We start from the raw sequence: 12,651 nt of genomic DNA, 5'->3' as shown, positions 1-12,651 counted from the left end.
ATCATGGAATTCCAACTCCTTCCATGGGCAGGGACACCTTCCACTATCCCAGGTTTCTGCAAGCCCCGTCCAACCTGGCCTTGGACACTTCCAGGGATGGAGCAGCCACAGCTTCTCTGGGAATTCCATTCCAGTTCCACATCACCCTCCCAGGGAAGAATTCCTTCCCAATATTCCGTCCATCCCTGCCCTCTGGCAGTGGGAAGCCATTCCCCCTTGTGCTGCCACTCCATTCACTTGCCCCAAGTCCCTCTCCAGCTCTCCTGGAGCCCCTTTAGGCCCTGGAAGGGGCTCTGAGGTCTCGCTGGATCCTTCTCTTCTCCCGGCTGGACATTCCCAGCTCTCCCAGCCTGGCTCCAGAGCAGAGGAGTTCCAGCCCTTGGAGCATCTCCATGGCCTCCTCTGGACTCGCTCCAACATCTCCACATCCTTCTGCTATTGGAGGACTCCAGAACTGGGTCCTGTGAGTCTCTGTGGTCACCTCCTCGCTCAGTAAAGAAAACACATTTTGCTGTGGGATGTCACAGCCCCTACGATCCCATTCCTGCAGAGCAGAGGATTTAGGACATTTTCGGATTAATTGAGGTTTTTTATCCATGGTTGGTCCTTCTGCCTCTGTGGAATTGCCAAATGAACCATCCTGAATTCAGTGGGAGAACCACAGAGGAAGATTTGCTCTCCCATCCCTGCTTGAAATACCTTGGAAAATAATTCCTACTGGGAATGACAACAACATGGAAGCACAGAGATCATCCCTCTGGTTTCTCCCTTTCCCAGACACGTGGATTCAGGTCTGTGTGCAGCTCCTGCCCCAGCAGCCACACTGGAGGCAAGAAACATCCTCAAAAACCAGACACCACAATAAAACCCCCAGCACCCACTTGATAAATGCCAGCAGCTTTTCCTTTAGGATCCTGCAGCCATTTCTTTTCCTGTTACTGACATTTCCCTCTCTGTTTTCCATCTAACCCAGGAGACATCTCCTTCCCTTGAGCCTCGCTCCGGAGTCTTGCTGTTATCAGCAAAAAAAATGTGAGTCGAGAGTTTGTTTGCCCTTGGGAAGCACTTTTCTTTTTTTTCCCCCCCCTTTGAGTTAAAATAGGAAAAATCTTTTGGAGAAGAAGCAAATTTCTTCAGTGGTAAATAATTGCTGAGCTCCTCTCGGAGCTGGGGCTGTGTCCATGGATTTCTGTAGGAATGGGAGAAAGGGTTTTTATTATGGCTAGGAGTGACAGGATGAGGGGTGATGGATTTGAACAGAAAGGGGAGAGGTTTAGGTCGGAGATAAAGAGGAATTTGCTCACTATGAGGATGGTGAGATCCTGGATTGGGTTGCTCAGGAGAGTTGTGGATGCCCCATCCCTGGAAATATTAAGGAGGGGAAGGAGAAAGACACATGAAAAAGGAGGAGGAGGAAGAGGAGGAGAGAAAGAGGAGAAGAAGGAGAAGGAGGAGAAGGAGAAGGAGAAGGATAAGGAGAAGGAGAAGGAGGAGAATGAGAGACAAAGAAAAGGAGAAGGAAAAGGAGGAGGGAGAAGGAGAGAAAGAGAATGAGGAAGAGAATGAGGAAGAGAAGGAGGGAGAGAAGGAGAAGGAAAATGAAAAGGAAAAGGAGAAGGAAAAGGAGGAAAAGGAAAAGGAAAAGGAGGAAAAGGAAAAGGAAAAGGAAAAGGAAAAGGAGGAAAAGGAAAAGGAAAAGGAAAAGGAAAAGGAAAAGGAAAAGTTCTGTGGCTGGATCACATCCCATGAGCCCATGCCATGGCTGGTGCTGGTAAAGGAGGGAATGGGTCACTCACCTCCAGGCTCTTTTCTTCCCAATCCTTCGGGAAAAGGATGCAGGGAACAACCACTGACCTTGAGACTGCGCAGGTGATGTTTTAAACCTTCACTCTCTTGATTTTCCACTTGCTCCTGGGTTCTCTCCCATTTCTTTTTTTGCATTTTAATTAAGGCATCTCCCTGAAATCTTGACACAATGATCCAACTGAGACTCACAAGTGCTGGAAGACATTCCAGAGAATCTGTGGCTGCCCCATCCCTGGAATTGTTCCAGGCCAGGTTGGATGGGGCTTGGAGCAACCTGGGATAGTGGAAGGTGTCCCTGCCCGTGGTGGGGGGTGGAATTCCATGACTTTGAAGGTCCTTTCCTATCCAAACCATTCCATGATTCCATGATGTGCCCCCAGAGAGAACGATTGCTGTCCCACACCTGCTGTGCCTACAAATGGATCTCTGGCAGTGCTGGGTGTTTTAGGATCCACGGATCCTCTGGCACTGGATCTGCCCTGGGATAGTGCTTTAGGACATTGGAAGGATTTATTTTGGGCTGAACGAGACAATTTGATTCCTATTCCATGTGTTCCCTTCCCTAGGGTGTTTACTCACACCCAAAACCCTGCACTTGCTTTTGGGGTTTTTTTCCCCCTTTTTTAAAAAAAATTAAATTAGACTTCCAAAGTGTCACAGAAATTTCATTAATTAAAAGTGCCATGAATTTCTTTTGGATATGTTGCTTGGAACAGGAATGGGCTGGAAAGCCAAAAAAAAAAAAAAAAAAAGGATTTATTTTAATATTTAATATTTTAACATTTTTGTTTCTTCTTTGCCCTCTGCACAAATCCCAGGGGAGATTCAGGAAATTCTGCCAGCTGCTTGTCCCAAGGCAGGATGCTCCTCTCTATTCCCTGGAGAAGATCCAGTTCATGCTTCAATTGCTGCTTCTCCTCCTTTGGATACCCCCATCCCAAAGCTCTCCCGATGGAAAACATCTGAGGATGACCCCAAGTGTGTCCAAGATCCTCCAAACTTTGCATTTTCTCCTTACAAATTTTGGTGTAAATTGGCAAAACAGCTTTGAGTTCGCCTTTTCCCCGAGGTTGGATTTTGTGGGAGTGGTGGATCCACGGCGTCCCTGGGTTAAAAATGAGCATTTCCTCCACGAGTGCTGAATTCATTTCAATTCAGAGCAGCTCGTTCCGAGCTCATTTATGCAAAGCACTCGACTCCCTGTGCCAGCACAAGGGAGGGAAGGAGCAGCTGGGAGTGGAGGAGGATTTTTTTTGGCACAAGTGCCAATTCCTGTCAGTTTAAAGCCATTATGGAACCCTGGGTGGGATTTGGGATCGATTGAAGCTGATCTGAGGCCGCCCAAAGGGAAGAGATCTGTCAGTTCTGCCTGCCTGGTTCCCAGCCTGCTCCCATGTGTGCAAGACTTGGAGAAAAAGAGAGGATTTGGGGTGTTTTTTTAGCAGTTTTAGGCAATCAGGAGAGGATAATAAGGGTCAGACTCCCTAAATTCTTTGTATTTTGCTCCCAGAATGGTTTATCCCAACAAGCTGGTTCTTCCATATTCCACTTTAAAACGCCACAAAACACCATTAATAATTTACCAAATCTCCCTTTCCAAGCAGGGAAATTGTGGGCTCATCCCAGAGATGTGATTTGACCAGAGCTGGGACAGGCAGAGCTCCCCAGCTGCATCGGGAAGTGAGAGATCCCAAGGGGCAGTGTCTGGTTTAGGGATTTGAGGCTGATAATGGGTTGCTTTTCCAAAGGTTCCATCCTGGTGTTGTGTTGCTCCAGCTCCTTGGCTCGTTTTTTTGTTCCCTGAATAATTTTAGGCTGGAGTTTTATCTCCTTTGCAGACTTGACGCTCTGCTACTCTTTGTTTATGGGGTTTATTCCCTCAGGGAAGAGCGAAAAGATTTGGAAAACAAACTCCTTCAGGATTTTCATCAGTACCATGAGTGAATTTGCAGCTTTGGGACTGGTTTTCCTGTAAAACCTTTCAAAAATGACAGCTGAAGTGGGGGAAATAAGGAATCATGAGGCTGATGGGTGGAATTGAAGTCTTCTTGCTGGAGATTGTCCCATGGATCACCCTCATGCCTGGCTGTGGGAAAATACTGGTGATGGGAGAGGGCAGAGGGGACAGGGGATGGGGACAGCTGGACCAGATTCACCTTGGTACAGGAAATTCCAGAATCCTGGAATGGTTTGGGTTGGAAGAAACCTTGAAGATCATCCAATTCCAATCCCCTGCCATGGGCAGGGACACTTTCCCCTGTTCCAGGTTGCTCCAAGCCTCATCCAACCTGGCCTTAGACATTTCCAGGGATGGGGCAGCCACAGCTTCTCTGGGAATTCCATTCCAGCCCCTCACCACCCTCCCAGGGAAGAATTCCTTCCCAATATCCCATCCATCCCTGCCCTCTGGCAGTGGGAAGCCATTCCCTGTGTCCTGATATTCCATCCCTTGTCCCAAGTCCCTCTCCAGCTCTCCTGGAGCCCCTTTAGGCACTGGAAGGGTCTCTGAGGTCTCCCTGGATCCTTCTCTTCTCCAGGCTGGACATTCCCAGCTCTCCCAGCCTGGCTCCAAGATTTCCAGTTTCCAAGTAGATAAACTGTGCTTCACACATCTCAGTAATTGCAGCCTGAATGAGCCTCGGGAGCTGCAGATGTGGAGAAAAGAGAGAAGAAGAAACTTGGGATAAAACATCACCCAACCCCCAACACAACAGAACATGGAACCAATGGACCAGGGAGAGGTGGAGAAACAACCAAGGCCAGGAGAAGGAAAAACCAGCTCCCCCTTTTCTGTGCAGAACCGGAAATAATTCCAATATTTTGGCTCAGTTTGTGGATCAGGGTCTTGCACGCTGCGTGGAAGAAGTGTTTTTTGGGACAACAGTCATGGGAGAAATGCTGCAGCCATCTGATCATTGGGAAGATGGGGACAGCTGGACTAGGCTGGGATGGGGACAGGAGATGGCTGGATGAGGTTGTGGAAGGAACAGAGGCTGGGGACAAGGGCTGGGGACAGAAGAGCCAGGGTGGCCCAGGCTGAGGACAGGGGCTAGGAACAGCTGGTCCAGACTGAGATGGGAACAGGGGACAGGGTCTGGTGGCAGTTGGACCAGGCTGAGATGGGAACAGGGGGCAGCCGAGCTATCCTAGGCTGGGGACAGAGGCCAGGGACACCCGGGCCGGGCTGGGTTAGGCCCAATCTCAGGCCCAGCCCCAGGCTCAGTTTAGGCCGCGCTGTCCCGTCCCCGTTGCCCGGCAACGGTCGCGGGCGTCACGTGACCGCTCGGGGGTGCTCACGTGGTCCGTTGGCGGCGGGCGGCGCCGGTTGATGACGTCACGGGGGCGCGGGGCCGTGCGGCAGCGCTGCGGGGATGGAGGAACGGGAGCGGCTGTGCCGGGAGATCCGAGTGCTCCAGGGTGCGGGGATCGGGGGGATCCGGGAACGGGAGCGGCTGTGCCGGGAGATCCGAGTGCTCCAGGGTGCGGGGATCGGGGGGATCCGGGAACGGGAGCGGCTGTGCCGGGAGATCCGAGTGCTCCAGGGTGCGGGGATCGGGGGGATCTGGGAATATTGGGAACGGGAGCGGCTGTGCCGGGAGATCCGAGTGCTCCAGGGTGCGGGGATCGGGGGGATCTGGGAATATTGGGAACGGGAGCGGCTGTGCCGGGAGATCCGAGTGCTCCAGGGTGCGGGGATCGGGGGGATCCGGGAACGGGAGCGGCTGTGCCGGGAGATCCGAGTGCTCCAGGGTGCGGGGATCGGGGGGATCCGGGAACGGGAGCGGCTGTGCCGGGAGATCCGAGTGCTCCGGGGTGCGGGGATCGGGGGGATCTGGGAACGGGAGCGGCTGTGCCGGGAGATCCGAGTGCTCCGGGGTGCGGGGATCGGGGGGATCCGGAAATATTGGGAACGGGAGCGGCTGTGCCGGGAGATCCGAGTGCTCCGGGGTGCGGGGATCGGGGGGATCTGGGAATATTGGGAACGGGAGCGGCTGTGCCGGGAGATCCGAGTGCTCCGGGGTGCGGGGATCGGGGGGATCCGGGAATATTGGGAGCGGCTGTGCCGGGAGATCCGAGTGCTCCGGGGTGCGGGGATCGGGGGGATCCGGGAATGGGGTGAACACCGGGGTACCTGGGATGCTGGAATATCCAGGTCCTATGAGGGGAACGGGGGAAACGGGGAATCAGGAGGGGAATGGGGTGCGGGAACGGGAGCGGCTGTGCCGGGAAATTCCAGTGCTCCGGGGTGGGGGGGATCGGTGGGATCCGGGATTGGGAGAGGCCGGGACACCGAGGGGAGCGGGGAAAAAAGGGAGGAGGGGGGCGAGGAAAAGAAGCCGGGGTCGGGAAACAGGGAGCGGCTGCTACGAGGGGATCCGGGAGGGACGTGAGAGGACCTGGAGGAGGGATAAGGGGAAATCTTGGCATCCTGGGGGGCGGCGCGGTGTTTTAAGGGAATTTTGGGAATCTAGGGTGGGACAGGGACGGGTTGTGGCAGGATCTGGGGAGTCCTTGGTGGAGGAGGGACGAACTGTGGAAGGGATTTTGGATTTTAGGGGGAAGTGTGAGTGGGATGGGGATGGGATCTTCTGGGAAGGGGAAGGGCCCAAGAGGAGGTGGAGGTGGAGAGGGAGGGAATCCAGAAATGGTGGGGGAAAGTGGGAAGGGAAGATGGAGACCCCAGGAGTGCTGGGAAAAGGGAGAAGGGACCCAGGAATGCTGGGAAAAGGAGGGAAAGGGGAGAAGAGAGGACTCTGGAGTTCTGGGAGAAGAGGGGAATGATCCAGGGAGTGCTGGGAAAAGATGGAAAGGGAAAAGAGCCAGGAAAGCCGAGTGGGCCACGGAGCACTGGGGGATTTTGGCATCCCCATGCCAGGGAATTCCCGCCCTGCTGCTCCCGGCAGGATCTGGGACTCTCCTGGCTTTGGGAAGGGGGTGTTCCCTGTCCCACAGCCCCAGGCTGGGAGCACAGAGGTGGGATGTGTATCCATGTGCCCTTCCCAAGCTCTGGAAAGCACCAGGATTTCTCTTTAGCACCAACTCCTTCTATTTTTGTCCCTCAGAGTAATTTTTCCTCGTTAGTGAGGCCACAAGCTCTGCTCAGGACTTGGGATTTGCCTCTCTGGGAGCTCCTCCGTGGGGGAATGATGGGAGCCAGGAAAGCAATCCTTGCTGTTCCATGAGGAATGTGCTGACTCGGCTTTCCCGGCAGCGCCGTGACCCCGGGGAAGGAAAAACTCCTCTTCCTGAAATACCAGGCTCCAAATTCCTTCAGGAATCACTCATGGGAAAGGTTTTCTGAAACAGTGAGGCTGGGCAAGGGCAGAAATTCCCGAGTTAACGGGAATGTTGGTGGATCAAAGCACCAGGGAGAGGTGGTGGCTTCCGGAGGGACGTGGCAGCAAAGCCTCGGAGTGTCCTTGTTGCTGCTTTGAAGGGAAGCAAGGAGGGGAATTTGGGAAGGGTCTGGAGCAGCAGGAGCAGCTGAAGGAGCTGGGGGGGAGAAAAGGAGGCTCAGGGGGGACCTTCTGGCTCCCTAAAATTCCCTGACAGGAGGGTGGAGCCAGGTGGGATCAGGATCTGCTGCCAGGACAAGGAGGAATGGTTTCCCACTGCCAGAGGGCAGGGATAGATGGGATATTGGGAAGGAATTCTTCCCTGGGAGAGCGATGAGGGGCTGGAATGGAATTCCCAGAGCAGCTGTGGCTGCCCCATCCCTGGAAGTGTCCAAGGCCAGGTTGGGTGGGGCTTGGAGCCACCTGTGGAATCCAGGGATATATGGGGATTGGAACAAGATGGTCTTGAAGATCCCTTCTGACCCGAACCATTCCTGGATTCGGTGATTCCATGACTTGTCTTTCCACCCTGGCTTATCCAAAACCTGAGCGACGATGTAATTCCAGCGTGAGGAAAAGCAGCGCCGCGTCACTCTCACATTCCCGTGGGATCAGGGAATTAACGCTCTGCCTTTTCCATAGGTCTCATAAACAGCCACAGGAACATGCATGGGAATGTTCCACATCCGGCGCCGTCGGCTCCTCCCAGGTGGAACAACCCCCACCAGCCCAGCTACACCAGGAGAGGAGCCTTTTCCACCAGGTACCCCCAGCAGGCTCCCAGGAATTTCCACCCACGCCAGACTCATTCCTGGAGGAAAAAATACTCCCTGGTCAACCGGCTGCCGGGATCGGGTTATGACGTTGGAAGCGCTTCCAGCACTTCCCGAGGTTTTGGGAGCCTTGGGGACAGCCAAACTCCCGAGCCACTGGAATCGTCCCTGGAAAGACATGTGGACTTCACCATGGATGGGAACATCGTCGTGGATATCCAGGTGCCACAAAGGGCTGGCCAGGAAAATGTGGGTCCTTACAGCGAGTTTTCCAGGCGGGAAGCGGCGGTGGCTCCTTCGGCGGATGGGAATATCCAGAAATCTCTTCTCCAGAAGGAAGAGAGAAGACCTTCCCTATCCATTTCCTTCAGTTCCACGTCAAGGACGGTGTGCCTGCCTGGAAGTGGAGCTGGGAGCTCCTTTTCCACCTCTGGAAGCACCAGTGAAAGTGCCGTGGCGCTGAAGTCGGAGCCACAAAAACCTTTGGAATTGCCAGGTCAGGAGCCAGCCCAGCACTCGGCACGGATCAAGGCAGAACCCCCCTCTCCAGGGCAGCCGAGTGGTGAGGAAGTCCGGGATGCTTCCTTACACCCCAAACTCTTTGGGAATGCTGAGGTGCTCTCTGGACCTGCTCAGATTGGGGTGGCTCTGGTGAAAAGCAGATTTCCCGTCATTCCCAAAGCTCCCGGTCTCCAAAAAGCTGCCTCAGCATCCATCTCTGGCAAATCGCAGAAATTCAGGAAAAATAACTACACCTGGGTGGCAAACCCTGGGAAAAACTCTCGGATCGTGAAGAGGTGGGTGAGCCCTCGAGCCGAAAATTCCAAGAAGGGCATCCCAGGAACGGACAAAGGTGCTAAAATCTCCCCCAAAGCGGATTTGGGAGCAAAGATAAAAAAATTGGGATTGCAATCCAAGCTGGGGGTTTCTCCCAGTAAATATAAGTGGAAAGCCTCCAGCTTGCAGACTTTGCCTTCCACTTCCAAGTCAGCATTCCAGTGGAGATCCGAGGACCAGAAGAAGCCTCCAGCCCCAAATATCCCTCGAGCCACCTCCATCCCGCCGGCTCCGAGCACGGCGTCCGTTGTTCCCGGTGGGATGAAATCCTTTGGAGAGGCTGCGCTGTCCAGTTACAAAGTGAAGAGCCGGACGAAAATCATCAAGAGGAAAGGGAATGTGGGGTAAGTTGTTGGTTGGATTTTGTGTCCGTGGATTTCGTGTTGAAGTTGTGGCTTCTTGTGGGAGAAATTCCAGTGAGGGTCGTTGGGTGCTGGAGGATTTATGGAATCATGGAACGGTTTGGGTTGGAAGATCTTAAAGATCAGGGAATTCCAGTCCCTCTGTCATGGGCAGGGACACCTTCCCCTATCCCAGGTTGCTCCAAGCCTCATCCAACCTGGCCTTGGACACTTCAGGGGTGGAGCAGCCACAGCTTCTCAGGGAATTCCATTCCAACCCCTCACCACCCTCCCAGCCAAGAATTCCCTCCCAGTATCCCATCTAACCCTGCCCTCTGGCAGTGGGAAGCCATTCCCTGTATCCTGTCCCTCCATCCCTTGTCCCAAGTCCCTCTCCAGCTCTCCTGGAGCCCCTTCAGGCCCTGGAAGGGTCTCTGAGGTTTCCCTGGATCCTTCCCTTCTCCAGGCTGGACATTCCCAGCTCTCCCAGCCTGGCTCCAGAGCAGAGGGGCTCCAGCCCTTGGAGCATCTCCGTGGCCTCCTCTGGACTCGCTCCAGCAGCTCCATATTTTTCTGATGCTGGGTGATCCAGAGTTGGATCCTGGGAATCCCTGTGCTCACTGACACTTCCTCACTCACTAAAGGGAGCTGGATTTTTTTTTCCTGGATTTATTTTCAAATTCCCATAACTGTTTTGTGGGACTGGGAAAAAGAGGAGGAATGTTTTGGATCCCTGTATCGTGTCTGGTCTATCCTTGGGGAAGCCCTGTGCAGATCCTGGGATGCAGCAGCGATGGGATATGAGCTCTGCTGGTATTTTCCTCCCTTCCATCCCTTTGGAAAACTGTTCCAAGTGATGAAGTGAACAGCATTGATTTGGAAATCTGGTTCCTTCATTCCTGCTTGAGTTTCCCACATCCTCTCAGTGCTTCCCAACAGGTTTCCATCCTTTCCTTGCCCTCCTGCTTTGCCTGGAAAGCTGCCAGTGAGTGGATTGTGCTGGGAAAATCACTCTGGAGCAGCCTGGAGAAGCTGGGAATGTTTGGGATTTTTTGGCAGTTCAGGGAGACCTTCCACACCTTGCTAAATTCCAGCAGAATCAGGGAAGGGAACATCCCCCTGTGCTGGGCACTGCTGAGGCTCCTCAAATCCTGGGGGCAGGATATTGAGGATCTGGAGCGTGTCCAGAGATGGGAATGTAGCTGGGGAAGGGTCTGGAGCACCAGGAGTGGCTGAGAGAGCTGGGAGAGCTCATCCTGGAGAAAAGGAGGCTCAGGGGGGACTTCTGGATCCCTAAAATTCCCTGACAGGAGGATGGAGCCAGGAGGGATCGGGATCTGCTCCCAGGGAACAGGGACAGGACAAGAGGAAACAGCCTCAAGTTGCTCCAGGGGAGCTTTAGTTTGGATATTGGGAAAATTCCTTCTTGGAAAGGGTGGTCAGGCATTGGGAATCCCCATCCCTGGAGGGATTTAAGATCCCTGTGGATGTGGCACTTGGGGACATGGTCAGTGGTGGCCTTGGCAGTGCTGGGGAATGCTTGGACTTGACAATCTCAGAGCTCTTTTCCAACCCAAACAATTCCATGATTCCATGATTGAATCCCTCACATCTGTTGAGCAGAAGGCAGCGAGCGAGTTCGGCTGTCAGAACACCTCATTCTCCATCTGTTCCTTGCCAGGAATTCCTCTCATTTGCCTGTTTCCTTGGAATTTTCTGTTCAGAGCTTCTCCTCCCCCTCAGCCAGAGGAGAATCCTGCTGGGATTTGACTCCTCTTGGAGCTCTGGAGAAGGACACCAAGAATGTTTTGGTCCCTTCCCTGCTCCCTCCTAACCGTGTGATATTCCCATTCCCAGTTCCCCCACGGATAAGAAGAACATCTCCCCCACCACAGCTCTGAAGAGCCGCTTCCACCTCCGGAGGAAAAATTCCGTGCGTGGAAAACCTTCGGTGACGCCGAAACGCTCCTCGCCCCGGGGCCTGGTGCAGATTTCCAAGCACAGGCTCTGCCGGATGCCGGCGACCAGGACACAGGTGGCCACCAAGGAAGGTAGGAACAGGCATTCCGAGGGCTCAGTGAAGGGATTCCAAGGGTTCTTGGATTTAGGAATGTGTTGCTGAGTCCTCCTGGAGGTCTTGTTGATCACTGAGGAGAAGTTGGACTCCGTATCTGTGTTGTCCTTTGGCATCTCCACACAAAAGCTGTTTCCTGCTTTTCCTGGGGTTTCCCTGGATTTTCAGGTGTCATGTAGGAAGTTTTTCTGGGAAGGAAGAGGTTGGCCTAGGCAGGAATACACAATCTCTCACCTGTATCCCAGTGCCGTGGCCAGTTTTGCATCTAATTTGCTGAAAACACCGATAATTAGTGGAATACTGAATCCAGCATGGAACAGGGAATTTGCATCCATGTCCTGCTGCCTTGGAGCAGAACTCGGAGCTCAGCGTGGCACCTCTGAGTGTCTGGAATGTTGTTGGGATGTTGGTGGCTCCAAGTGTGGTTCTGCTGTTCCCTGGGGACGTTTTTGTGGATAAAAGGCTTCCCCCACCTGGGATTTAGTTGTTTCAGATGGATACGAGACACATTTTCCCTGTGGCCCCATGAAATTCCCTGTGGGAATTGCTGGAGCTGGGAGAGGGGTTTGGACCGTGACGTAGCTGGGATTTGTCTCCAGGTATATTTTGGGATTATTTTGTGTTCAAACAGCTCCCTTGAGATGTTGACTTTTCCTGGATGAGGGATTTTGGACAAAGGCCTGAAGTGCCAGGACACAGGGAATGGCTTCCCAGTGCCAGAGGGCAGGGATAGATGGGATAATGGGGAGGAATTCTTCCCTGGGAGGGTGGTGAGGGGCTGGAATGGAATTCCTGGAGCAGCTGTGGCTGCCCCTGGATCCCTGGAAATGTCTAAGGCCAGGTTGGGTGGGGCTTGGAGCAACCTGGGATAGTGGAAGGTGTCCCTGCCCATGGCGGGGAACTGGAATTCCCTGATCTTTAAGATCTTCCAGCCCAAATCATTCCATGATGCCATGAAAAGATAGAAAGCTTTGGAAACACGGAGCAATTTTGGATTGCTACAGCATTTTAACCTTGGAGGAGCTTGAGGAAGTGCTGCTTCCAAGGATATCAGCTGGTTTGGAATCCCGTTCCCTTGACTGAAGGGAATGTTCCCATACTGAAATCTTGATTTTAACTGGATAGGAATGAATAAAATAAAGCAGGAATGTGGTTGTGGAAAGTTGGCAAATAAAGAAGGTTGGAGAAAGGAAGAAAAAAAGGGAATAGGTCTGGAAGTGACCTTGGGAGAGCAGGTAGTTCATTCCCCCCTCCAAAAGTGGATCCAATTATCCAACCTTTCCCGACAGATGCTTCTCCATGTGGCACCTTCTCCTTCACAGAGAAATTCAGGAAGGGATTCCCTCAGTGAATTCTTGGATTTGCTTCCTTTGATTCAAATTGCGTTTCTGGATTTGAATCCTTTTGTACTTCAGGATTTTTCCTGGAGAGCTTCAATCCCAGGTGGAGGATTTGCAGCTTCATGTGTTGGAATATTCTTAAAC

General features: G+C 53.1%; 1 protein-coding gene across 2 annotated transcripts in view; it reads left to right on the top strand.

Annotated features, from left to right (window-relative positions):
- Positions 1-378: 378 nt before the first annotated feature.
- ZC3H3 (zinc finger CCCH-type containing 3) overlaps positions 379-12,651 on the top strand; it is a 139,390-nt gene continuing 127,117 nt past the window's right edge. The window contains exons 1-4 of one of the 2 annotated variants that reach the window (XM_048286529.1): positions 379-791; positions 974-1,032; positions 7,785-9,096; positions 10,951-11,144. In XM_048286529.1, coding sequence (XP_048142486.1) covers positions 724-791; positions 974-1,032; positions 7,785-9,096; positions 10,951-11,144 — 1,633 coding nt within the window. In that variant the 5' untranslated portion in view covers positions 379-723. Of the gene's footprint in view, positions 792-973; positions 1,033-5,144; positions 5,224-7,784; positions 9,097-10,950; positions 11,145-12,651 lie in introns of those variants that run through there. The other variant, XM_048286530.1, reaches the window with a different exon arrangement.

Source organism: Corvus hawaiiensis, chromosome 26, assembly GCF_020740725.1.
Source record: "Corvus hawaiiensis isolate bCorHaw1 chromosome 26, bCorHaw1.pri.cur, whole genome shotgun sequence".
Taxonomy (NCBI): Eukaryota; Metazoa; Chordata; class Aves; order Passeriformes; family Corvidae; genus Corvus; species Corvus hawaiiensis.
The sequence above is the reverse complement of the archived record's forward strand: the minus strand, read 5'-3'. Positions and strand labels throughout refer to the sequence as shown.